The sequence below is a fragment of the Eurytemora carolleeae genome, unplaced genomic scaffold, assembly GCF_000591075.1.
Source record: "Eurytemora carolleeae unplaced genomic scaffold, Eaff_2.0 scaffold383, whole genome shotgun sequence".
In the NCBI taxonomy this organism is placed as follows: domain Eukaryota; kingdom Metazoa; phylum Arthropoda; class Copepoda; order Calanoida; family Temoridae; genus Eurytemora; species Eurytemora carolleeae.
Genome location: NW_019396487.1, coordinates 331,623 through 358,615, shown reverse-complemented (window position 1 = coordinate 358,615; position 26,993 = coordinate 331,623). Strand labels below are relative to the sequence as shown.

The following is a 26,993-nucleotide window of genomic DNA, read 5'->3' as shown; positions in this document are numbered from 1 at the left end:
GCCCGCATCTAAGTAAATCAATTTTTATTAACTGGTAAATTGACTTATATCAGGTTATCTCACCAATTTCAAGTTAGATTTAAGATTTTTCAAAAAAAGATCAAATCAATATAATATACCGAAAATTTATTTATATTGTCCATCAAAAATAAATTAGTAATTTGTTTCTGACAAGAAATTCTTACCTTGTGGATGAAATATGAATATGAGGGAAGAGTAGAGAGTGAACATTGCAATGAGAAGAACTGCTTTATATAGGTAATATACTCTGGATAGTCAGATACAGTGAACAACGGGAACCAGAAAGAAAATAAAGGAGAAGGAGCACAAAGGAGTTGAAGAAGAGAATGAGAAAGAGCATAAAGGGAAACTAAGGGAAAGGAGCATAAAGCATGCAGGAGATTGAAGGAGAAAGAGCATAAGGAAGGAGAATGAGCATAAAGTATACAGGAGATTGAAGGAGAAAGAGCATAAGGAAGGAGAAGGTGCATAAAGCATAAAGGAGATTGAAGGAGAAAAAGCATAACGAAGGAGAAGGTGCATAAAGCATAAAGGAGATTGAAGAAGAAAGGGCATAACGAGAGAGAAGGAGCATAAAGTATACAGGAGATTGAAGAAGTAAGAGCATAACGAAGGAGAAGGAGCATAAAGTATACAGGAGATTGAAGAAGTAAGAGCATAACGAGGGAGAAGGAGCAGAAAGTATACAGGAGATTGAAGGAGAGAGAGCATAACGAGGGAGAAGGAGCATAAAGCATAACGGATATTGAATGAGAAAGAGCATAGTAAATGAGAAGGAGCATAAAGTATAAAGAAGATTCAAGGAGAAAAAGCATAGTGAAGGAGAAGGAGCATAAAGCATAAAGGAAATTGAAGGAAAAAGAGCATAGTGAACGAAAAGGAGCATAACGCATAAAGGAGATTGAAGAAGTTAGAGCATAACGAAGGAAAAGGAGCATAACGCATAAAGAAGATTGAAGAAGAAAGATCATAGTAAAGGAGAAGGAGCATAAAACATGCAGGAGATTGAAGAAGAGAGAGAGCATAGTGAAGAAGAAGGAGCATAAAGTATAAAGGAGATCGAAGGAGAACGAGCATAGCTAAGAAGATAGAGCGTAACAAAGGAGAAGGAGTATAAAGCATGAAGGACATTGAAGGAGAAAGAGTGTAACAAAAGAGAAGGGGCATGCAGGAAAAGAATGAACTGAGAAGGTGTATAAAGGAAGAAAAGTAATGGAGATGAAGCAGCTCAAAGGGTGAAGAAAGATCTTATAAAGGGAGGAGAATTAGTTTAATGGAGGAGAAGTAGCATAATGGAGATGAAAGAGCTTAAAGGGAGAAGTAGGAGATTGAAGGAAGAGAAGAAGTTTAAAGTGAAAAAAAACAGCGTATGGGAGGAGAAGAAGAGATTGAGAAGTTTAAGGATGAAAAGCAGCTTTAAGATTAATATGTTTAAGGAAAAGGATCATAAAGGTAGGAGAAGGAGCATGACAAGAAAATGGGAAAAAGGAGAATCAAGAACAAGGAAAAGATGCAAAAAAAAGCATGAAGGATGTGGAAGGAGCTCAAAGGAAGGGTAAAGAGCTGAAATGAGGGATAGAAGAAGGCCGCCTGCGTAGCTCCACTTGTTTTACGCAAGAATATGAAAAAAAGCAGATTTATTTGATTACTTTAAAAACATGTGAAGAAAAGAATGAAATACTGGTGTATTTTTCAGAAAATGAGCAGGGTTGCTCACCAGCAGAAAGATGTGAAACTGAACTAGTATGGTAAGATTGGTAAGTAGATTATAAGTTTAAGTAAAATATCTGACAACTTCCTTATGAATGCAGACAGGGACAGAATACTAACTAAAATATTTTTTAAAAAATAAAGAGAAGTCTGAATATTTAAACATTTTTTTCACATTAGGATTGAACTGAATTGTGTGAAAGTGAAATTATACCACTTTTTTCCGATTTTCAGCAGGTGCAAGAAATCTCTAATAACTAAGTTGGTTTATGTTTTCAATGGAGCTAATTCTTAGTCTCAAAATCGGATTTTCAAACTGCAGTATCTTTGCAACATGATGATGTTAGATCTTTGACATCAGGTTTAAAAGATATTAGATTAGAAAATTAAATTATAAAGTCATGACAAGTAAAAATGATTTTTATATGTTTTGAACAGGTAATATTCTTTAGAAAACATGGAAAATCATATATATGTATTTCAAAAGTTTTATGATATTTCTCTGGAGATAGAACATCAAAAAAAGATGAGAGTATTGCAAATTGTAAAACATTTTAAAATACAAAATAAAATTTGAGAAAAAGTTTATAACATGATCTACACGTTGCATCAAATACAAATTAGGATAAACATTAAATTATCAAATACTAAAATCAAAATTAGAAGTTCAATTAAAATTAAAATAAGATTTAATTAAAATAGAATTAATATAATAAAAGTTTGACACTTTCAAATAGTAAACTAGGAAGATATTTACACTAAAAGTAAATTAATTATTAAAAGGATTTACTAATTTCTTCAAATATCTTTGCAACCTGATGACGTGAACATTTAAGATTTAGATTATTAGATCTAACAGAATTAGTACTTTAGTATATCTAAGGTCTACGACATTGGATATTGCAAAGAATTATATAGAAAATCAGAGTTTGTGGCAAAGACTCAGTTCCTTTGTGGATTTATTTTTATCTAAGAATTCCATCATATGATATCTCTGTTAAAACTTTATCTTTTTTATTAAGAATGTTTAATTTTACCTATCCATATATGGAAAACGTACTCAAAGCAGTATGTCCGGTAGTTACTGAAAAAGGGTTAAAAGTATATTTGATTTAATCAACAATTGTACATTGTCTTCGGCCGGCATTATTTTAATATTATATATACAATATACATATAAACAATTCAGGGAAAGTTAATCTTGAATAATTTATATTTCTTTTGAATAAATTAAAGGTTTTGCGAAGGATTTCAACAGAGTTAATCCTTTTGAAATTCACATTGGATTTAGATTGAAATATTTTCAAATTGAGAGAAAGATAAGCTTTCGAAAAATCTTATAGACATCCAAAATATAAGGTATTTTTGTATATGTGACATAGGCAATTAAACCTATTCCTGCTGGGGGGGGGGTCAATTTGCCCCCCCCCCTGTAGTTTTTTTTATTTAGTTACCTTACAGTCCAAACATTGTTTACTTTACTCCAACCTTCTCCACTAAATCTCTCCAGATCTCTAACATCCTTCCATCCTGTTCCATTCCCCCTGTCCCCTTCTAAAACATTAAATCCTAGAATTATATGCAGGGTGACCCACAAAGGATGAGACTTCAGAGACGACCTAAAAACCTTTAAACAAAACCCGAGTGCGACAGTTTTAAGGATGCATTCCGGTTCCTGCCTTAGACGTTTAAAACAAGTTTGCAATTTCAGAGAACCATGGATGTTAGAAAAACACTAAATAATTTCCATAAAATCATCTCTGAAGTCTCATCTTTTTTGGGTAACTCTGTATGTAACTACATAGGTTAAAAGGCCCGCGGAATACATGGAAGAAATTAATGAAAATTAAAAATAATTAAAATATTTTTTTTCCAGTAACCAAAAATGTCCTTTAGTTGACTTATTTGACTTTTAATCATAATTTGAACAAGTAAATGTATAATATTTTACGCAGGCCTGTAGCCAGGGGGGGGGGTCGCAAGGGTTCAGTTGCGCCCCCCTTTCTCCTAAAATACGGTATACACTTCTCTTATTTTACGTTTATGTAAGAGAATTTAAGCAAAAAAATTGAATCTTTGCCACAAATTTTCTAATCCCCATATCTTTAAAACCTGATGGGATAAACCTTTGATATTTTTAAACTAAGATGATTTGATCTAACAGAATTTATAGTGTGAAATATGGAAGGATTTGAAAATCAGAGCTCGTGGCAAAGAATTAATTCCATTATTTGGTTGTCTGTCAGAAATTGTAATTTTTATTTGGTTTTCTTAATACTCACCAAAATACTCAGTAGCTTTTGAAAAAAAGAAGTTGTGGTTGAAAACTTGTAAGAATTCAATCTACTATAAAATTTACCTAAATTTGACTAAATACAAAATAATGAATTGAACCTTAAAGTAACTAAATCTGCAAAATCGTTCATAAGAAAAGTCGCCAAGATCTATTTAGATAGTTATGCAAATTATATCTGTAAAAAAAAAAAATGTGTATCATGTGGATAAACTTAGTCTTTACTATCTTCTTCACCCTGTAGTTCATAAACATGATTCTAATAACTTATGTTACCCTCCCCTCGTTACCTCTAAAACGTAAACTGTACCCCCTCCCCTCTTAAAACGGAAACTTGACAGAACTATTATATTTCAGTGTTGAATGGTCGGATATCAGGAAATAAAAATGCGAGAAAACCCTTTCCAAAAAAACTCAATCGTCTCCAAACACCTTTTAAACAAAAGCCAAGCCGGCCAAAATATAAATTAATTTGTGGAGACAAATTTTCGAGAAATTACAGTGGCACACAGCGTTGCCCAGAAATAATTGTCGTTTTCAAGTGTTTTTTAATTATTCCTGTAAAAAGTTCGACTGACTTCTTTTAAGATTTTTTTATCGACTTTTTCTTTAAATTATAAAAATCTGAAGTTATAGAATATAATTTCATATATGTAAAAACAGTATTGGGAGTTAAGTTAGGTCTTCTGAGGGACCGAGCTCAACGACAAGGAGATAAATGATAATAATGATAAATTTCCTAGTTGTAAAACCAATGTGAACAAAATAACCGCAGTACATGAAAGGGTGTAAACAAAACTACACTCTACATCAGCATCTCCATCCTTAATATGAAATTACACTATACGATGGTTTTAAGCTAAGACATTTTGAATGATAATTTTTAGGAAGTAAAACTTGGACACATGCAAGGTACAAATGCTAGGAAAGTTAATTGCGGTCGCGTATACTTGTACGCGTACATATTGAAACCAGTTCTCTGTGGGCGGACTTTGTAAACAAGAATAGATGACTCATTGTTCTTTTAGTATCCGAGGAGGTTAAAGCATTTAATTTTGATAATTTTGAAAATTCACATAATAGTTTCCTATGACCAGAATATTTCATAGATTTTTTGTGTGAAAATGGATTCCCTGTCAGGCTGGGACATCCGTTTTGTGTTTACTTTTCCGCCCAAACACTGCAGTACAAATAAATGTGTACACCTCTGAAATAACTTTCCTTGCATAAGTACCTTGGGTACGTGCTGGAAAACAAATGATGATCCTAAAAAGAATGTTTTAAAGGTAGTGTCTGGCTAGACATGGTAGTTGAGCTGAGAGTGCAGTATAGTGGAGCCTTTTTTTATAAATCATTTGAGATGCGCCACACCCTGCCTGGGGGCGAGTGCCAAAGAGAATTTTAAAGATCAATTTTGCTCTCTTACTTAGCAATTTTACAACGTACAAACGTCTGACGGGTCTCAAATGATTTATAAAAAAATTCTCTACAATACTGCATTCTCAGCTCAATTACCATGCCTAGCCAGACACTCCCTTTAAATTATAAAATTTTAATCCCCTCCCCCACAACCCATAATATTCCCCAGTTGTGCCTCTTATGTTACCTGTATTGTTTTATTGTTTAAAACCATACACCATTCTCTATGTATTGGAACTTGAAGTATCTGACTACACAGGATATGGTAATATGGTTACAAAGGTAAATTCTTTATTTCATGTAAAACCCCTCGGAAGTACTCATATTTAACAATTGCACTTAAAATTACTTGTTTCCTTAAATCAAATAAAAAAAAATTTGAAAATAGTTTGTTTTTGCAGATGAGGAAAGAAACTGAGTATTTGCCACAAACTAAAATTTTCTAATCCCAATGACTTTGCGACCTGATTGTGTAAACCATAGATATTTCAAACTTAGACTATAATTTGATCTAAGAAAATTCAAACAAACAGTTTGCCAAAATGCTAGTTTTTACAATGAGAATTATATCTGGACACACTACGGATGAGTTTTCACAATGTTTATTAATATAATAATTTAGTATATTTCATGCTGTAGTCTCCTTTCCAGAAACTAATCATAATATAACAATATTTGCCAGAAGCTACAATCTGCAAAATTAAACCATATTTTGCCGACTTCAAAGAAAAATTATAATAACTTTAGAAGGGTGGGGGGCGGGGGGGGGATGTAAACTTTATTTTTATACGCATTCGTAATTGAATGCGTCGAAAAATAATCGATGAATATTGGTTGTAATATCTGAATGATTTGTTTGGAATTAAATTGATTTTTTTACGATCCGAGTTGAATATTGCAACTTTCTGAATTTGCGTGCAGCGTTTCTTCGGTATAAGTCGTTTTTAACCATTTTCTCTTTATAGACGCAACAGATAGAAGTAAGATTAGTAGCGATCAAAAGCGCTCATTTTTCGCCGTAAGCCTATACCCCCTTTCATTTTTCGCGAACACTCCCTTTAAGTAAAATAAAAATTCAGAAATTTTGGAGAAGGGCGCTTCTCATCTCTCCCCCTATAAATAATCTTGGCAGATTATTAGTTTTAGCCATTTGTTTCAGAGCAAACAATAACAATCAAAAGGTTAAGAAAAGATTGATCCAGTTCTAAGAAATATCACTCTGAAATCCAAGTAAAAGTTGAATGGCTTCCAAATAAGGAACAAAAATCGCTTAAATTGGACAAAAATTGCTTTTTTGGCAGTCCTCCAACTTTTTGCCGGCAAATAAGGAATTTTTTGTCGAACACAAGCGATATTTTTGTAGCTTAATTGGCAGCCATCTAATTTTTGCTTCCAAATAAGCAATTTTGTTTTATTTCGTAATTTTTCAAGTTATGTTTCTGTTTAGAAATATAATATCCTCCCTGATAAAGATAAATGCCCAAAGTGCAGTAAGGGAAAACAAAGATGATTTGAACATATAATCTCTTTGTGCACAATATCTTACTTCCAGCTCACTGTCTCGAAATGTCAATCTGAAATTAATTGAAAGATAACAGTTGATCAAATTAAACTCTGAGCTCTTGAACTCTTTATAATTAGGAATAATTTGTCTTGGGCACTTTTTGTTGTTCTGGGGCCGCATTTTAAAGTTTTACTCATTCAGGAGTTTAAGCAGGAGATGTATATTTAAAAACTCTTAGGATTGTGTTGAAAGAAAACATCTTAAAATATTCAGAATTGTTTTGGTTAATTTTCCTTTAACATTTAAGTGAGACAGGTAGCTCAAATATATTCGTATAAAAAAATCCAAAATAATTGCAAAAAATGACAAATGTTAAACAAGGGGAATGTTTGTTTAGTAAATATAATTGGTTTAATAAACTCGAAAGTAAACAAGATAATGGTAATTCAAGACCTTATCTCACATTCTGTTTTAAAGCACATACAAGTACAACCGTTTGAAGAGGAGAATTATCTTATCAATTATAACTCTATTAAGGCTGACGTCTCCTTTACCCAAAATAGACTGTGTGGGGAGGGGGGCCACCCTCTTTTCAGTTATTTAGCAAAAAATATTTCGCTAGATAAGAAAAAATATAAACTTTTTTTGTTGAGAAAGGGTGAGTGGGGGGGGGGTGTGAAAATCGGTAAACAATTTGGGAATTTTATTTTTAAAATACGAAAATATCCTTATGAGGTAACAACCCCCCCCCCCCCCCCAAATCTGGATCATATTTAACCTGAAAGCATTAATATAGTCCCTCTTCATGCGCTTGTTGCTGGCGATCTCGATAGAAATATCCATCAGATTATCCAGCTCCTCCTCCAAGCTAACCTAGAGATTGTATATACAATATTAAAGCAATATCTATATATATATCATATATCTCCATATCTCCATATTGGTATCCAGCTCCTCCTTCAAGCTAACCTAGAGAGTGGATATCCGTCATTAAAGCAATATATATTATATATCTCCATATTGTTATCCAGCTCTTCCTTCCAGCTAACCTAGAGAGTGGATATCCGCCATTAAAGCAATATATATATATATCTCCATATTGTTATCCAGCTCCACCTTCAAGCTATTCTAGATAGTGGATATCCGTCATTAAAGCAATATATATATTTATCTCCATATTGGTATCCAGCTCCTCCTTCAAGCTAGCCTAGAGATTGGATATCCGTCATTAAAGCAATATATATATATATATATATCTCCATATTGTTATCCAGCTCCTCCTTCAAGCTAACCTAGAGAGTGGATATCCGTCATTAAAGCAATATATATATATATCTCCATATGGTTATCCAGCTCCTCCACCTAGAGAGTGGATATACAATACTAAGTTTGCAAAAAAAAGTCATTCAGAGCGGTAAATAATAGTATTTTCAAGGCACATTCAAATCCATTTTTTAAAATTTTTTTTTAATTTTGATGATACATGCAAACTTAGTGTTCGGACATTTATGTATGGATACTTTAATGATAACCTTCTCTCTTCCTTCCAAAATATATCCAAGTCTCTAGCTGAACCGAATAGAACAAATCATAAAAATTAAAAACGGGTTTAAAACAAAAATCTTAAAAGCTTTCCGTCTGCAAGGTTTCCAAAATTGTGGAATGCGATTAAAATTGACCTTAAAGAAACAAAATCTGCAAAAATATTAAATGAAACCAATCTCCATCAAGTTATAAAAATATTTCCCTATATTTGTATATAGAAAACAAATATCAAAATCCAGACTTACTTTTCTTTCAAGCTGTCTTTCTGACTCCGTAAGATCTACAAAAGGTATTTCTGGTGCCCAACCATAGCCTCCTTCTCCTTCCTCTCCTGGTGCCCAACCACAGCCTCCTTCTCCTTCCTCTCCTGGTGGCAGGCTGATAGTGATCTTAGGTACAGGAAGCCTCAGGGGTACAGAAGATTTTTCACCAGCATTTCTTCTATATTACAGTGATAACCAGAAAACAATGGAATAGGAAGACGACATTATAGCAATAATTTAGTGTGTTTGATGTTCTTACAAAGTAAATAGTTTTACTTGGCACATATTAAATCACTATTCAGTGAATTGGGTCTGTTTACACTACACAATTGCTTTGTCTCATGATCATTTAAAGTTATAACTTGATTCTAAAAGTTGCATTTTTGTATTTCAGAGATTTCTGGTTTATAATGTATGTAAATTTTTAGTATCTAAATCTTAATCCTGAAACCTAAAAAGGCAGAAGTCAGTATGGAAATTTATAATGTAAGCTCTTATTTGTTCTCAATCTAAAGGCTACTTCAAATTTGGTGATAAAACTTTCTGCTCTCTTCTATGAGAAGAATCAAAAAGATTGTTAATGTTAAAGGGCTATGTACATAATCAGTTTCAACCTCGTTATTTAGTCTATAGAAAGTTAAATGAAAAATTGTAAAAACAGAAAAAAGAACACAAAAAATTGCACTAATTTCACTGAAAGATAGTTTTTTATTTATTTATAGTTTTTTTCAGATACAGAAATTGAGTTGACACTTAAAACAGCTGTAATAAAAGTGTACGCATTCTGTGTTGCCATCTATTGTACTTGATAACCTATATGGGAAGAATAAGAAATTGAAAAGAAATTTTAAAAAAAGAACTTTTTATTGGCCTCTGTAATATATGAGGGTGATATTGCCATACAATTCCTGACTTCTGAAGAATGCATTGAATTAAAAAATCTGTATCACCTTGTCTTGAGAGGAGAAAATAAATTGTTTCTTTTGTTCATCGGAGTCAGGTAATGAACATCTTACAATACAGTTCAGTTCAAAATGGGAGATTTAAGGGATTTTCTTGGGATAAATAAGCATCCTAGAAGGTTTGATTGACAAAAAAAGCTACTGCCAAGCAAAGGGGGGGGGGCAGGCATATTTATCTTTAGGGAAGAAATGATATAGAAATTAGAATATTAAAACAAAACTGTTCCTACGCTTGTTGGTGTTATGTCCTTGAATTGTGAAGTAGACAACAGATTTGTGGCAGTTAGTTGGGAGTCCTTATGTTGCTTCGAGGACACCTCGATTATTTTTTCTAGAGATTGTGAGTTCATGATTTTCTCTTTTTGTGTGGTTTGGTAGGATACATCATCTTCGTTTATTTTGGTTTGTGAGAACAGATTATTTTCTTTTTTAAAGCATTTGGATAATGCCATATCTGTTTTTGTGATGCTTTGGAAAGATTCTTTATTCTCGTTTGGTGCAGTTTGGGAGAACAAAGTGTTTTCTTCTTTAAAGTTATAAAACAAGTATCCATTTTCAATTCCAAGCTGTTTCGACATTATCACACGGTTCTCTTGTGGATTTTCCATAGACTCGTCATCTCTTCTCTCAGTATCTAGGGAAGGGATGGCTGATCGACCCTCAATTACTGTAGGTGTGTGTCTACTCAAAGTATCTAGGGAAGGGATGGCGTCCCGACCTTCGTTTACTGTAGTTGTGGGCTTACTCTCAGTATCTAGGGAAGGGATAGCTGTCCCACCCCCAATTACTGAAAGTTTGGGCCTATCATCTGTATTAATGTGAGGGATTGCTACCCCAATCTCTTCTGTAGATGGGTGCCATCTCTCCGTAGTAGATGGAGGGATTGCTACCCCAATCTCTTCTTTAGGTGGATGCCATCTCTCCGTATTAGATTGAGGGTATGCTATCCCACCCTCTTCTGTAAATGGATGCCATCTCTCCGTACTAGATGGAGGGGATGCTACCCCACCCTCTTCTTTAGGTGGATGCCATCTCTCCGTATTAGGTGGAGGGTATGCTATCCCACCCTCTTCTATAGATGGATGCCATCTCTCCGTATTAGATGGAGGGGATGCTACCCCACCCTCTTCTTTAGGTGGATGCCATCTCTCCGTATTAGGTGGAGGGGATGCTACCCCACCCTTTTCTTTAGGTGGATGCCATCTCTCCGTATTAGGTGGAGGGGATGCTATCCCACTCTCTTCTGTAGATGGGTGCCATCTCTCCATATTTGGTGGAGGGGATGCTATCCCACTCTCTTCTGTAGATGGGTGCCATCTCTCCGTATTTGGTGGAGGGGATGCTACCCCACCCTCTTCACAATCATTGCGTTCTGATACCATAATCATTCATTCCAGACTTAAATTTTTAAATAATAATAACGATAAACTATTTTTTAGTAACTGTTAACAAGGCCGCTTGAAAACTTTAAAATGGGATATCCTTAATTCCGATCGGTTAATAACAAAAGGAGAGCAAGCTATTTTTAATCCCAAGATTTAAAAAAGTGTATCAAGCATTAATCCTGATATCCACCATTCAAAAATTCCCAGCTCTAGTCACAATAGTTTATGCAAAGTATCCCTATACATTACTAATTCGGATCAGAGCTGTCAAAGCTGAAACTTGCCTTTGTATTTTAAATACAGTCATAAGCAGAAAACTGTAGAATAGGAAGACGACATTGAAGCAATACTGAAGTACATTTGATGTTGATACAAAGTAAATAGCTTTACCAGTAAGATATTAAATCACTTAAAAAGCTAAATGAGTCTGTTTACACTGCACAATTGTTGTGTCTCATGTTCATTGGACTAATTAAAGTCATATCTTGAGACTTCCTATTCCAAAATTTTCTGGCTATCACTGTACAAAACTATGAAAAAAGTAAAAAGAAAGTTTATGTTTTTTTTCTATTAGGAAAAGATCAAATCCCTGTTTTCTAGGAAATGTATTCTAACTTATAAAATAAATATACGTGCTTTATAATTAATTTTCAAAGAACCCGATATGTAATTCCCCCCCGGATCTTTTAAAATCTGAAACTTAAATTAATTCTTAAAAAAAGTTTTTTAAGAAATTAATTAAAACATCAAAACCATATTAACCTTAAAAAGCATTGCATCTATATATATATATATAAAGTTGTAATCTCTGTTTGTCTGCCTATTTGTTTGTCCGATCATAACTTAGGAACCCCGGACCGATTTGCCTCAAATTTGGTTTGGGGAACTCGGGAGACCCACGGGAATATTCCTAGCTTGGTTTTGAGATTCTAATTTAAGGAAGTCGACTTAAATAGCGAAAATTAAATTTCCCGGTAAAATCGTTCAAGTGCGGGTAAACGGTGGGTTCCCAAGCTACTAAAGTAATATTGTTAACACAAATTCGAAAATATAAGGAAGACGATTTTACCGACTCAAATGCCGTAGACCATTCTCAAGACGTGTGTATCTAAATGAATGTATCCTCCATGAAGCGCCCACATGTCATCCTCGTTTCCTTCGTTCCCCCCTCACCCCTCTACACATCCCAGCCCAGCAGTCAGAATGAAACACCGGAGATGATCACAACTCCGTCTCAGGGAGCAACCCTGGCTCCTTCATAGTGATGATGCAGATACCTAGCTATCAACAGACGATGCTTACATCGAGCTCAATATTGTTCCAAGAGCTCCAAAATTATCAGGCGAACATTGAGACGCATTCCCTCATATTCGAAACTGATAAACCCGCGATCTCTCCCCCTCCTTATCCAAAGCCTGGGGTGAGCGGAAACCTGTTGTTCCAGTTCCTGTTGATCTGCACCACCATCATGAAGCTCTACAAACATGTTCCAACTGATGTTCGTCAATAGTTTTCTTTTTTTTTTCATTTTTAACCAACCAATTATACTCAGCCATGTGCAAATATTTCAAAACTTTCGTTTTTTTAGATAAATGTTAGAAATATCCATTTTAGATCTCTTTTATTTTATTATAGTGACTTTTAAAGTCAACAAATATGTCTACTTTTTATTTTTGAAAACATTCTAAGATTTCAATTATTGATAAACAACATAAATACCCTTGATTTAGTTAGTTCTGTCATAATCTTTCTTTTCAATCTTTCTTGTGCTTAATTCTAAAATTTTCTTTCTTACTGTGTTTGCTTTTTATAGATCAATAGGTTAACAAATAGAGCTGAAAGTCTTAAATATTGGCAAATTAACAAATTGGACAAAAAAATCCAATGTATTTCGCTTAATTTACTCTAAAGTCTCCTAGTTTGTAGACATACAACAGTTTTTTTATTTCCAATAGAAAGGGGAAAAAAAGACTGTTTTTCAAACTCAGACCAAATGCAATTCGGGTCTTCTTTGAGATTTTAAATGCAGATATAAAAGGCTGCATGTATATAAAGTGAACGACGTATATACCAATACAATAAAGACACCTTTTAAAGTTAAGTTTTGATTTTGGATAAGCTTTTTTTCAAATTTCAAGTTTACAAATAAACAATAAAAAGCTTTTAATAAAGAGTTTATCTTTGTTTCCATGTTTATGTGTATCCAATTCGGTTTGAAAGCTTGGTAAAACTCGAAATTTCAATCGAAAGTCGTCTTCATTGTTTTGATATGCACGACGACAACTGTCTAAAAGTTTTTTTGAAGAACACCTTGTACAATGTAGAACTTTGTGAATAAATGAATTATGTTCCTATCAGATATGTTTTGATATTGTTATCTGCTAAATATTGATCTCTGTCTCCTCCTTTTCCCTCTCCGACCTAGGTAATATAATTCAAAACATTTTGATATGTCTTTTTTACCTTTATTACCTTTAATTAAACTTATTTAAGAAGCAGAGTGACGAAATTATAATTTGGGTGTATTTATGACAACAAATAATCTTGGTGTGATTAAACGTAAATAATTGAATTAGCATATATGTAGATAGATAGATAGACACCTACACGCACCTCTGACCCTTCAGTAAAAGTAAATTCAACCCAAAGACTGACCGCGTCAACCTTGTTGCACCGGCTAGTCCTATTGAGTGTTTATTTACTCAATGTCCGGGCGATACAGTACAAACTGGGACCGGAAAGATTTACCTGGCTCGGAAATTCAAATGTACTACGGCTGCCCGTGCCTAATAGGGATGGTAAATATTGTATTCTACATTGTATTGGGAACAATTACACCAAAATTCTTCTTGCAAGAATTTAAGTTTTTTTAAATTACAAAAAACTGTACCTGAGATGGAATTTAAAGAATTCGAGCCGCGGTTTAAATCCGCTAAAAATCCGCCAAAACCCGGTTTAAATTTAGCGCCCTGGTTAGACCTTTCAAGATTTGAAATTTTGACTTAATCTGAAGAAAAATGCAGCAGCATTGCTTTTAACTATACAGGGGAGGAGGGTGGTGAAAAGATATTTTTCCTCGTAATAAATATCTGAATCAGAAAAGAATGAGGCTATGAGCATATAACTTATCAGGCGTCAAACCTTATAGAAATCCAACGTATAGAAACTGCTACGTATAGCAACATGGCGTATTTTCCGGGAGAACATTTTTTATATTTTTGAGAAATTAAACGTTTTTGTAAAACATTGTAGCTAATCATTATCATCATCATAATTTCTATTTTTTTAACATACCCTAGACATTAAAGGAGCAAAATAGTTTAATACGTACATTTGTACTGCTCTCTATTGTGTTTAAGATCCTCCATATGGATTTTATTATAAACTGACAACATAAATGAATGATTATATGGTTATACATAAAATTGCGTGTTAATATTAAAAAAGATATTTTATAAAAATGCTATATACAGTTTTATTTTTAGAAAAAAAAAATCTTAAAAGTATAAAAAACTTCTCCAGTAATGCTAATATGATTTCATAAAATTCCGTTTTACCATTTAAATATAATAAAAGGATTTTATGAAAACTATATCTACTTTACACTGATTATTTAATTTCTCAAAAACATAAAAAATGTTCTCCCGGAAAATACCCCTTGTTGCTATACGTCGCGGTTTCTATACGTTGGAATTCTATAAGGTTTGACGCCGCCCATATCACAGTTTAGACTACAAAAAACACTAGGAATAATATCACTCATTATACAGGCGTACAGTATTAGATATGTAAACATACTGCGATGTACACAATCGCGAAATTAAGTCAATTTTGCAGTAAAGGAAAGTTCATTGTGTACAATTATGTACAATGTATTATGAGATAAACTTTAACTCTTCTTTTCCTTTCTCTATGAACGTTAAGTACTTCTGCTACTTGAAATAAGATTAAATATATAGTTATTAATACATATTTTAAAGGATTAAATTCGCTGGATTTTTATTTTTGGTTTATTGATAATGTAAGAAAGGAAAAAACAGAATAGATGACTTTGAGAAAGTTTGACATCCGCATTCTAAATATATTTAGTATAAATTCAATTTTTTTAACAAATACAAATTTTTTCGCTATGAAATTTCATTGTATTAATATAAAAGAAATTTTTTAGCTTGTTTAGTTTTACCTTGTAAGTGTTCACCAACGCATCCATTGTTGCTTGAGATACATGAATTTTACCCGGTATTCCTCCTATACAGAATAATATGACTATTTACCCGGTATTCCTTCTTTACAGAATAATATGACTATTTACCCAGTATTCCTCCTATACAGAATAATATGAATTTACCCGGTATTCCTCCTATACAGAATAATATGACTATTTACCCGGTATTCCTCCCATACAGAATAATATGACTATTTACCCGGTATTCCTCCTTTACAGAATAATATGAATTTTACCCAGTATTGTGATAAAAGTTTCCCTAAACTACTCACCAGACTCCAAGTGGTTTGCAATGGTAACATCAGTGCTCCAGACATCAAACTGCCATTTTCTAAGTCCGAGAACTCCACATAAAACACTCCCTGAGTGTATTCCTAAACACAAAACATTCCTTGAGTGTATTCCTAAACCTGATTGTATTCCTAAACATAAAACACTCCTTGATGTATTTCTAAACATAAAACAAATTCAGAGCTGAGAACTTTAGAATCGTAAATATCGATATCAATTCTTGATCATCTGTTTTTCTTAATCTCGAGACTAACCTAATCTTGTACTTGTATCCTGAAAAGTGTATAAAATTCAACCCGTATCAGAAGCCTGAAAATTTGAAAGTTTGCGCGCCATTTAAGATTAATATACAGAAACGGGAGGGACTCTATAATTTTGAAAAACCGGTATTTGATTTTTCTCTACTATATTAAAAAAGTGGATTAAGCAAGTAAAAGTGTCCACATTGGATATTCGGATTAAGCAGTGGGTATTAAAGGTATCTAATTCTAAAGTTTCCAGCTCTGATTGTATTCCTTAAACATAACTTTTTTCTTTGAAATCCTAAAAAAAATATGATTGAATCCGCGAACTTTTTTTGTTATTTTTTTATATTGTACAAGGAGAAGAAGCTCACAGTAGTTGAAATAGAAGATGGGCGTGAAATGCCTTAAAGCCTAGTGTCTGTATACTTTTCTTAATATTTGCTCTCCCTCTGTGGTCTGTACTGGGATTGTATTTATCATGTGACATCCTTAAACCCTTCTTAAATCCTAACTTCTATTAATCTAAACACAGATCCTATTTCTTTTTATTTTTGATTTTATTTGTAAGAAAAAGATCAAGTTAATTCAAGATTACAAAAAAGTTATTTTTAACATTACTAAAAAAGTAGAATTGTTGTCAAAATTATAATATTAATATATTGATAAATTGAGATTGTATTACATTGATCCTAAGTGCTATGAAAAGAAATATCATTTTTAAGACTGGGTTGACTTTAAAGTGTTATAACGTTTTGAGCATTGATATTGACTTAATAATACGTTTTGTAGCTTTAGACATGGAAATTATAAAAACTATTCATTAATGGTTTTCAGTCGTAGTTTTTAAGAAATAATGGGCAAAGTTTTCATCGATTTTTGAATCAATTAGTGTTTTCTGAAGTTAATTTATAATTCGGTCAAATCAGGTTGATGATTTAAGCAATGGTAAATGTTTAAGTTCAATTTTTAGTGGCTAAATTTGCTCTCTTTTTTAATAATGAGGGGGGGGACGTAAATCCCATGGGAAAAGTACGGCGAATTCACTCTAAACCAAAAATAAATTAAGTCTTTGCCATCACAAACTTTAATTTTCTAAACCCTTCATTTCTACAATCTACATTTACAACCCAAAGTCATAAAAGTTAATATTTAAAACTATGAATTTTGTTAGATCAAATAATCTAATTTTGAAATAGCAAAGGTTTACACCATCCGGTTGCAAAGATATGGGGATTAAAAGTTTGAGTTGTGACGGCAAAAACTCTTCTATAGCTTGCTTTAAGGAAATATTGATATAAATTTTAACGTCAAGACTTTTTATTGCTTACAGATTCAAAAATTATGGTTATCCGCTTTACCTATGCGCATTGCAAGATCAGCATTCGGATAGAACTCTTTTACAAGATCAATTGCTACAATCATCTCAAGTCCTAGTTTAACACAGCAATCTGCATGGTCAACCCTGTAATATAATTGTGTATTTCGCATTAAACAGTAACACATTTACTGTCTTTTGTCTTGGGGTTCCATTTGCAATTTTTGAGGAACACTGTATTTCCACCGCCTAAACCCAAGTATTTTTGATTTGAAAAAGCAGTTTTGCCATTAGTGGGATAAATTTTCTCACAATTAGAAAGTTCAGCAAATGTTTGCTTACAACACACGATTATCTGTATGAGGATTAGAGCCCGGGAGTAATTTTGAAAACCCCATAGATTTCCGTCGAGACTCCAATGAAAATCGGGGGTCTCCAATAAAAAGAGTGGGGTTTCTGATGTTAAGCTTAAGCCGGGGCCTCTGATAAAACTTGGGGTCTCCAACGAAAAGGGTGGGGTCCCCCATGATAAGCTTGGGGTCTCTGATGATAAGCTTGGACTGGGGTCCCTGATAAAAAAGATTTGGGTCTCCAATGAAAAGCACTTCAAATAGGGAGGAAAAGTCCAGGTATTAGGAAATAGGATCATTTGCTTAGAAGATGGTCGGAAAATGACACTACTGCCTGATAAATGGATTTTTCCACCTTCTTTAAATAAAAACAACTCATTTTTATTTAAATAGTCGTGGTTTTATTTGGCATATTTCATATTTGATATATCTTTCAATACCAGCTTTTAAACAGAGATTAAGGAGACTTACCTGGCTATTGGTAAGCCTATAATTGAAATAAATATTCTTAAATTTTTCTTTTTCTTTTCTTTTTTAAATGAAGAGGATTTTAATTCTTGTCTCCAGATTAAAAGTGATGATTTACTTTTTATAACAAAAGAATTTATAAGAAATATTATTTCATATCAAATCTAAAGAAATTAAATTAGGAAAATACATAATAGGAGTACACCAATACTGTCGTGAATCTCCAGGATTAGAATATTATCTGTGGGGGGGGGGAGGCGGGCGGCCCCACTTAAGATATTTAGAAAACGTGTCAGAAAATGTAAAAAAAAGTTTAATCTCAACTAGGGATGGATCGTTTTCTCTTTTTAAAAACGACGAAGAAAAACGGAAACGAAACGAAACGTTTTTTGAAAAGATGAAAAGAGGAAGAAGTTCTCCTTTTTAAGTTCAACGCGAGTAGTTCGTTCTTGTGACCCAACCTTTTTCTCTAAATACGATACGATCGTTTTTAGAACAAACCAAAAACTATTGTTTTTTGATCGTTTTTCTAAACGATGGGTTTTAACAACCCTAATCATAACGTATGCAGACTAAAGGCAGGGGTCAGGGGGTACATTTCCCAGTGATAAAATAAACCACAGTGAATAATCTTGTCCTTATACCCTGCTCAGAACAGCTCTTTGCAGATTTTACATCAGACATCTATAATTACGATTATTATGACTCCCCTTTTTAAAATGCATGTACATTCCCTTTTAGCAGATTGGTTTTAGAATATTTATCCCTGCCACGCAATAGTAGCAGTCTCCTAGAAGTTTGATCCTCAAACAGGATTTGTTCTGAGCTAGCCGGTCAAACCTGGCAAACAGGTCGTTTAGGATCCGAACAAGCTCCTCGGGGGAACATTGAGTTGACAGGGCTACAATACAAAATCAGTCGATCTTTGTAAAATGACAATTTTCAAACGCTAATAACTCCATCAATTTTAAAGATATCCAAGTTCTCTAAAATGCTAATGAAAGATGAGGTCAATTTTGATTTTGCAGGGGCTATTTACATCTATAGCCATTTTCTTGGTAGGAAATTTTGACTCAGTATAAGAAATTATTAAAGAAAACAAAGAAGGTTATCTCTAGAAATCATATTTCTCAACAATCATCTTCAACTTAGGGAAGAATTACATGCAAATATGTAAGTTTTGCTTTAAATCAAATTGAAGATTTTTTCTCCATATTTTTCTGATTTTTTTTACAGATTATAAAAGTGCCAATGTCTTTTTGCACTAGCTTTTTACAGAACTTGGATATCTTTAAAATTGATGAACTTATTAGCGTTTTAAAATTATAATTTAAAAAAAACCCTGTATAAGATGACATCGGAAGAATTTGTAAAATATTGTCTGAAAGTTTTTTGACGCGGAGAATTAAATAATAGGAAGGATTTTTTATGTAAATTAGCGCTCTACTACACAAAAAGCTGTTTGATAACATGTTCCACCTATTTCAGGGCTACTTTACAAAAAAAATTTTGAAAATTTTTATTTCGGTTTAAAACTTTAAAACTTTTAAAACAAAAATGTTGATTATGCTTTAGTAAATTACACATCTCGCTGTAAAGCTGCAAGAAGAAAACTTTGGCAGATTGGGAAAATATAAGATAGCTTCAAATTCAAATAAATGAAATAAAAAACATCACGTGATCTGTAATTACTGAAATAAAAGTTTCAGAATTCAAGCTGTTTTACCTGTAAATCCTTTAATGTCTGCGAATAGGATAGAAACCTGTATAATTTATCAATCAACAAAATTGAAATTCAATTTTTCCGAGAAATGAAATTGTTCTTTATGATAATAATAGTAGAACTATTGTTAAATGATTCAAAACTAAGGAAGAAAAAATTAAAATATAACATATTTTTAAAGAATGTGAATAATTAAAATTTATTTTTTGTTCAATTTTCTATTGTGTTTATTCTGTTAATAAGTTTATAATAATTTTTTTAGAAATATCATCCAGAAATTGATTTTCAAGTATTGTTTATTAATTGATTGATTGATAATTCCTTCTCATATCTATGAATGTATATCTTGTGAAACTGAGATGCCAAGAATTCGCCCTGAAAAATTTAGAATTAGAATTTTACAAGAATGTAATTTTTTAAAATTATCTTTAATTTTATAAAGGCAATGTTCTCATTTTATTGATATTAAACCGATCCCCCCTAACTGTCATCCTTAGAGATCGAGTGAATCAGGCATTTTTTTAATGCATGGTCATTGGTCACTCAAAGTCATGTGTATTGTGCACAGTCTTTTTTTTTACATCATACTCTGGTCCATCCCATTAAATGTCTTATATTTGAAACCCAGCCTATTATTACAATTTTATTCGAAGACCGATGACCATCTTTTTTGTTAGAATAGGTATATATCTAATACCTGTGATTTTTCCTCCTCCAGTGCTATATCTCTTTATACACAATATTCATTTGTTTTCCCCTTCAGAAACAATTTGAAAATGAAGGTAAACTTTAGCAAACTAGATATTTTTCTGCAGAACGATTTCACATAAATTTGCCAAGAAAAGGACTATTCATTTGGGGTACTGCCATGGTCTGTAATTGTACTGTACAGCTTGCTCTGGCTGGTTAAAAATCGGCCCGGTACAGGAGTTTCCAGTGATCTAATAGTTCTGAGCATGCAAAGTCAAGTCAAAAATATATTGCATACAACACAACAAATGCAAAATAAAATCAAAATAAAATAATTTTTTATTCCATTTAATATATACAGTAAATAATTAATAAATTAATAAATAATAAACAGCGCCAAATTATCCTATATATTTGCATGTGTCAAGATTCAGTAGCAGAACATAAAAATATATAATTATAGTCCTAGGTACTATAATTACTGAGTTTGAGCGCGAAGTCGACGTTCAAAAACATCCACTTGGGTGGTTACGTTTTGAGAATTGATTTTTTTTAAATCATTAAATAACGACAACGAAAAATTTATTTCTCAATAGAAATTTGTCAATATATCAATGTTAGAATTAATTATCCCTTTTTAATCCTTATAATGATTTTCTTATTCTTTATGAATTTGTTCGCAGATTTCTTCAAATTCTTCAAATGTCGTTTTTTCTTTACAAATTCCAGAAAATCTACAAAAAATGTTTGTCAACAATTAGACATAACAGAAACCAATAACTGAATAAGATTAGTTATTTCGATGATAAGAGATAATTTTTTTCTTCAACCTGTTTCTAAACAACTAATTAGTTTACTGTAGACTTTTTGTAACATACTTTGTCGTTGTTTTTTAACCTTTCAACGTTTAACTTTTGCTTTATAAGGTTTTCATAAAAAAGAAGGTTTGTCATTAAATGAATTCCTTATCATCTGCTGAGCAACAAAGGAAGGAAGAACAGATAAAAGTAGTTTCTCCTGTCTTTCATTCTCCTTCTGAGATCTGAACCTAAACATTGGTTTATGTACGAATGTTAAAATACAATACTTACTATTGTGCATATTTTGTTACACAGATTGTGTAAAATTTTGGACAATTTTTTGTGGTTTTTAAAGCAAATTAAATATATGAGGTAAATCAGGCCTATTTCAGGCAGTAGGCCTGAATCCTAAGGCGGTTATCAGGAATAGTGTTTAAAGATTCTGGAGGGTAGGAAGGGCCTGAAGCTTAACCAGGTTGATATGTAGGAAGAGGATGGTTGAATTAGAAAAGGTTCGGCATTTTTGCCACTAGAAACCCTGATGGCAAGCCAAACTTATTATGAGTAGATTATCGTCAGCCCGTGTTTACATAACACACTTGTATGCCTATTCCATTAGCGCCTGATCTAATCAGAATTCAGTCGACATGTGTTTGTTGTCTTTTCTGAACCAATTGTATGATGGCGGTAACATCTATCTAACAGTAAATGGAAAAATTTACTTCTAATAAAACTAAAGTGATAAACATGATGTGCAGCTATAGTGTCGCAAAAGAAAAATCTAATGAATTAGTTAAATGGCATGACGTCTTAAAGAATCTAAACTATTGTTGCATTTCTTTATAATCTTAAAAAAACTATGTATATACCTCAGAATATATATATATATATATTCTGAGATATATACTGATTATGCAAATGATAACATTACTAATATAAAACTCTTTTTTTACTGAATTATCATAAATACATTAATGCAAGTTCAAATATAATTAACAACCACACGATAAACTAAAGGTTAAAAATACAGTAAATCTTAACTTTAGAACCCATTTTTACCCATTAAATGTAGATGTTTAGTATTTTGTATTTAATACTTTTTGTTAGGCTTTATATTTAAAATTTTTCAGTTTATAAGGTTTGTAATGTCATTTTTGACAGATTTTGAATGAGAGATCCATTTATGACTGAAAATAATTACGATGGAGAGGATTTCTCGTAACTCTCTTCTTAATTAAAGTTTAAATTGAATTCAAATGAACTGAATTGAGGCGAGGTATAATCCTGTTTGAAAATTATACTCTCAGATCAAACAAATTTTGATTTATTTAAACTCTAACCTCAGCGAACAAAAATATGACAAGAATGAATCGATTCCGTTGTTTAAACTATTTACCTAATTATACGACCAGACTCTCTTAATAGTTTGCTAGGACTTGGCATTTTTCTACCTAGGCAAAATATTCCCAAGGTTCTACCTAGGCAAAATATTCCCAAGGTTCTACCTAGGCAAAATATTCCCAAGGTTCTACCTAGGCAAAACTAATTTTCTTTATAAAACTTTACCCCCTCAACTTAGAGTTTTTAAACCAATTGAAAATAACATTTCCCTGGTTCTACCGAGTTCCCCAATCAAAATTTGAGACAAATAAAACGGTTGAGAGGTTCATGACTTGTAACAGACACATATTCTTATACACATATAGAGATAGACAATTTCTGCATAGTAGCATATATATCTTATATGTTTTCCAAAATAAATTTTATACAATTACCAAAAAAAATAAGTGAAAATGATTACCATGGCCGTTGTAAATTAATGAGATTACCGAGGATAGATATACACAGTTAAGCTATCCACACATGTCTACAGCTTAGTTTAAGTTGAATGTACGTTTTTAAAGGATTAACATGAATATATATAAACGTAGTTAATCTATTCACAATGCATATTTTAATCAAATTTCGTATTAACAAATATGGGGATTGTTGGATTTATTACATGCCTCTATACTTGCTACATGGCTGCTGTTGATGTAAATGTAAAAATGTATATAAATTAAACAAAATATTTACCTTGCTTCCAAAGATCTTCGCGTTTCTAAAAAAGCTTTTCTCTGTGCTCGCTCAGTTAAATACTAAAAATACAGATAAGACAATTAAATACACAAAATACAGATAGGACAATTAAATACATAAAACACAGATAGGACAATTAAATACTAAAAATACAGATAAGACAATTAAATACACAAAATACAGATTGGACAATTAAATACATAAAACACAGATAGGACAATTAAATACTAAAAATACAGATAAGACAATTAAATACTAAAAATACAGATAAGACAATTAAATACATAAAATACAGATAGGACAATTAAATACTAAGAATACAGATAAGACAATTAAATACATAAAACACAGATAGGACAATTAAATACCAAAAATACAGATAAGACAATTAATTACATAAAATACAGATAGGACAATTAAATACTAAAAATCAGATAAGACAATTAAATACATAAATACAGATAGGACAATTAAATACTACTAAAAATACAGATAAGACAATTAAATACATAAAACACAGATAGGACAATTAAATACTAAAAATATAGACAAAACATTTAATTACATAAAACACAGATAGGACAATTAAATACTAAAAATACAGACAAAACATTTAATTACTAAAAACACAGATAGAAACATTAATTACTAAAAACACAGATAGGACAATTAAATACTAAAAATCAGATAAGACAATTAAATACATAAATACAGATAGGACAATTAAATACTACTAAAAATACAGATAAGACAATTAAATACATAAAACACAGATAGGACAATTAAATACTAAAAATACAGATAAGACAATTAAATACATAAAACACAGATAGGACAATTAAATACTAAAAATATAGAAAAAACATTTAATTACATAAAACACAGATAGGACAATTAAATACTAAAAATACAGACAAAACATTTAATTACTAAAAACACAGATAGAAACATTAATTACTAAAAACACAGATAGAAACATTTATTACTAAAAACACAGATGGAAATAAAATACTAAAAACACAGATAAAACAGTTAACTACATAAAACACAGATAAGACAATTAAATACTTTAAATACAGATAGGACAATTAAATACTTTGAATGCAGATAGGACAATTAAAAACTAAGAATACAGAAAGGACAATTAAGTATTAAGGACTTTCTCACACGAAGAAAGTTTCTTACACAAATATGTTTTCACTTGTATTATTAATTTTTAAAAGTAACCTGGCAACTTTTGAATCCTAATATGGAAATGGTACAGTGGACTCAGGGTTTGGATTGAATAAAAGGTGACACTTTTTACATGACAATGAGGGAGGGTAGGGGGGGGGGTAGGCGAGTTGTTACTTGGTTCAACAAAATTTTGTTAAAATAATACCTTAGTGTACAAACCCAACCAGTTTACACCTGTGTACAGTACAGCAAGGGAGAGAATGCTGTACATGTTAAATGGTTGAATAAGGTTCTCCTCAAATCTACCTAAATATATCATCTTTCTTTATAGAGTGAAGATAATAAAAAAAGTAGATTTGGATCATGTTAAATACGATGATTCTTTTTTTAAAATTCTTTGACACTTTTTAAAGTCTTCAAAGGAATTGAGTCTTTCCCACAACCTTCAATTTTCGAATCCCTATATCTGTGCAACTTGATGGCGTAAACTTTTGATATTTCATACTTAGATTATTTGATCTACCAGAATTCAGAGTTTGAAATATCTAAGATCTACAACATTTGCTTGGCCCAACTGTGCCTATAATTGCAGATTGCATGATGAACAATTATTTGAACGTGTAATGTGTGTTATATGGGATCGTTGTTATAAGCTATTAATGCGTTTTCAAAACGAAAAACGCAAAACGATTTTCTACTAGTTTTGAAAAATCGTTTTGGTTAATATCTTTGGTTAGAATACAAATGTCGCAAATCAGGTTCTTGTGGAACTTTTGAATATTAAAATGATTTCAATATGTACCTGCTGTAACAACTGTAATGATGAGTACATGAGACGCAGCTGTGATTGTACAGGCTAAAAGACACCACTAAAAATATCACAATGAGGTAATAAATATACACTTAAACTACTTGACATTCGTCACAAACTTTGTAACCTGAAAGTGTGCAACTCATCAATATTACAAAATAAATTGTTTCATTAAACAGAATTCATAGGTTGATATGTCAATTAAAAGTCCCCAACATCAGGTAGCAAAGTTATAAGGATTTGAAAGTTAGAATGTTCAGCGAGTGTTTAAATCTATTTTTACTGGATAAAAAAATAAATTTAAAAACCCGGTTTAAATTTAGCGCCGGCTTAAATTTTGAAACATTTGATACAATTTTAAGTGGAACCAACCATATTTAAGCCGCGGCTTAAATTAAAACCGCCGCTCAAATTCTTTAAATTCGGCCACAGGAATATCAAAAATAAAGAAATATAAACCAACTAACTAACTAACTAGCTTGGGAACCCAGTATTGCCTGGAAAATTCATTTTCTCTGCAATAGTTGATAAACGCAGTACCATCTAATGTGTAAGTAAAGAGTGAATATTAATCAGGATTGTGCAACGAGGGGAAGAAAAGCGAGGCCAGGCACAAAAATCTTACGTCCGAGCCACAATCTCCTCATTTTGTCGCCCGAGAGTCATCTCGAAATTCTCGCCCTTTTTTATTATGCTTTTAAAGTATCCAATCATTGAAGATAAAACTATTTTTAAAAATCTCGTTCGTTTTGAAATATTTTGTTTGTTCACGAAAGCGATCTACCAACCCATATTTAAAGTCGTAATTGCGTGAGTACCTTGAAGACGATGAAATTTTACATTTATTAAACTAAATGTGTCCAAAAAAGCTAAAACATTTATTGACGACTTTTATGTTGTTTTTGATTGACAGAGTATTTTTTTGTAAACATAAAAAAGTTAAGATCGAAAACTCCTATAATTGGGATTTCCAAAATGTGGTCTGTCATTTTTCATAGGCTTTCAATATTGAAAACTAGATACTTTTACAAATTTTACAAAAGTTACATTTCCGTTAATAAAATTCAATGCTTTTTGCCTTCCATTGACAACAAAGAATGCAAACTTTTCAAATTTTTTCTTTACAAGATTCCGTTCATAATGGTTCTGCTAAACTATTTTTTCAATCAAAGTTTGGATAATAATTCACCGGTTTCAATCTTGGAAGTTTGGAGATTTCATTAATACTTAAGAAAGGAAAACTGTGAAAGAAAAGGGTCCCAAAAATAAAATGCTATAAATGAATTATTTAATTATGAAACTCCACTGGTAAAAAACAACATTTTTAAGATTTCAAATAAATAAAAAAGATATCTCCTTTTTACTTTTTTACTTTACAATTTTGAGAATCATAGAATTGGCATGTAGAAAAAATTGGGGCCTTATGTAATATACGTCGTCATTCGTTCACATGATAACTATGCAAATCCTATAATGAGATTAACCCATTCCATGTGTGTAGATAGATAAAACTTGGTCATACCCATAAATATGACTTAATGCGTTATAGATAAAAACCGACCTTAACTTTTAACTACGCTGTTAATAACCCAATTTTAAGATGAACTACGAAATATAGATCTGCAGTTGACTTGACTGAGACTAAGTTTTGATTACGGTATAAGAAGTTCTCATTGAAACATACGAGTGTAGATTTTGCCTGGATAATTGATACAAAT

At 31.9% G+C, this 26,993-nt stretch overlaps 1 protein-coding gene and 1 long non-coding RNA gene across 2 annotated transcripts; both read right to left on the bottom strand.

Moving 5' to 3' along the window:
* Nucleotides 1-1,819: 1,819 nt before the first annotated feature.
* On the bottom strand, nucleotides 1,820-3,430 carry LOC111704189 (uncharacterized). Its single transcript, XR_002765775.1, has 3 exons — nucleotides 3,186-3,430; nucleotides 2,769-2,815; nucleotides 1,820-1,850 (listed from the first exon to the last, which is right to left on the bottom strand). It is a non-coding gene; the product is annotated as an uncharacterized LOC111704189 (long non-coding RNA).
* A 1,271-nt stretch (nucleotides 3,431-4,701) lies between these two features.
* Nucleotides 4,702-25,367, bottom strand: LOC111704198 (uncharacterized). Its single transcript, XM_023476351.1, has 20 exons — nucleotides 25,267-25,367; nucleotides 24,670-24,770; nucleotides 23,286-23,347; nucleotides 21,374-21,457; nucleotides 20,417-20,447; nucleotides 20,041-20,094; nucleotides 19,723-19,759; nucleotides 18,763-18,897; nucleotides 18,000-18,015; nucleotides 17,222-17,325; nucleotides 15,600-15,701; nucleotides 15,286-15,350; nucleotides 13,454-13,523; nucleotides 9,944-11,089; nucleotides 9,706-9,766; nucleotides 8,738-8,933; nucleotides 7,726-7,820; nucleotides 6,907-7,017; nucleotides 5,631-5,694; nucleotides 4,702-4,848 (listed from the first exon to the last, which is right to left on the bottom strand). Exons 2-20 carry the CDS (start codon nucleotides 24,733-24,735, stop codon nucleotides 4,702-4,704), a joined length of 2,646 nt encoding a protein of 881 aa, XP_023332119.1. The 5' UTR covers nucleotides 24,736-24,770; nucleotides 25,267-25,367.
* Nucleotides 25,368-26,993: the final 1,626 nt, after the last annotated feature.

What these genes read in the sequence shown, in the direction of transcription:
- LOC111704198 (XM_023476351.1), bottom strand. Translation starts at nt 24,735, where the DNA reads ATGTACAGCATTCTCTCCCTTGCTGTACTGTACACAGGTGTAAACTGG. An exon ending in GGTTGGGTTTGTACACTAAG is followed by an intron (nt 23,348 to 24,669) that starts GTATTATTTTAA and finishes CTGTATTTTTAG; the next exon opens with TATTTAACTGAGCGAGCACA. An exon ending in AGACATTAAAGGATTTACAG is followed by an intron (nt 18,898 to 19,722) that starts GTAAAACAGCTT and finishes TTTGTATTGTAG; the next exon opens with CCCTGTCAACTCAATGTTCC.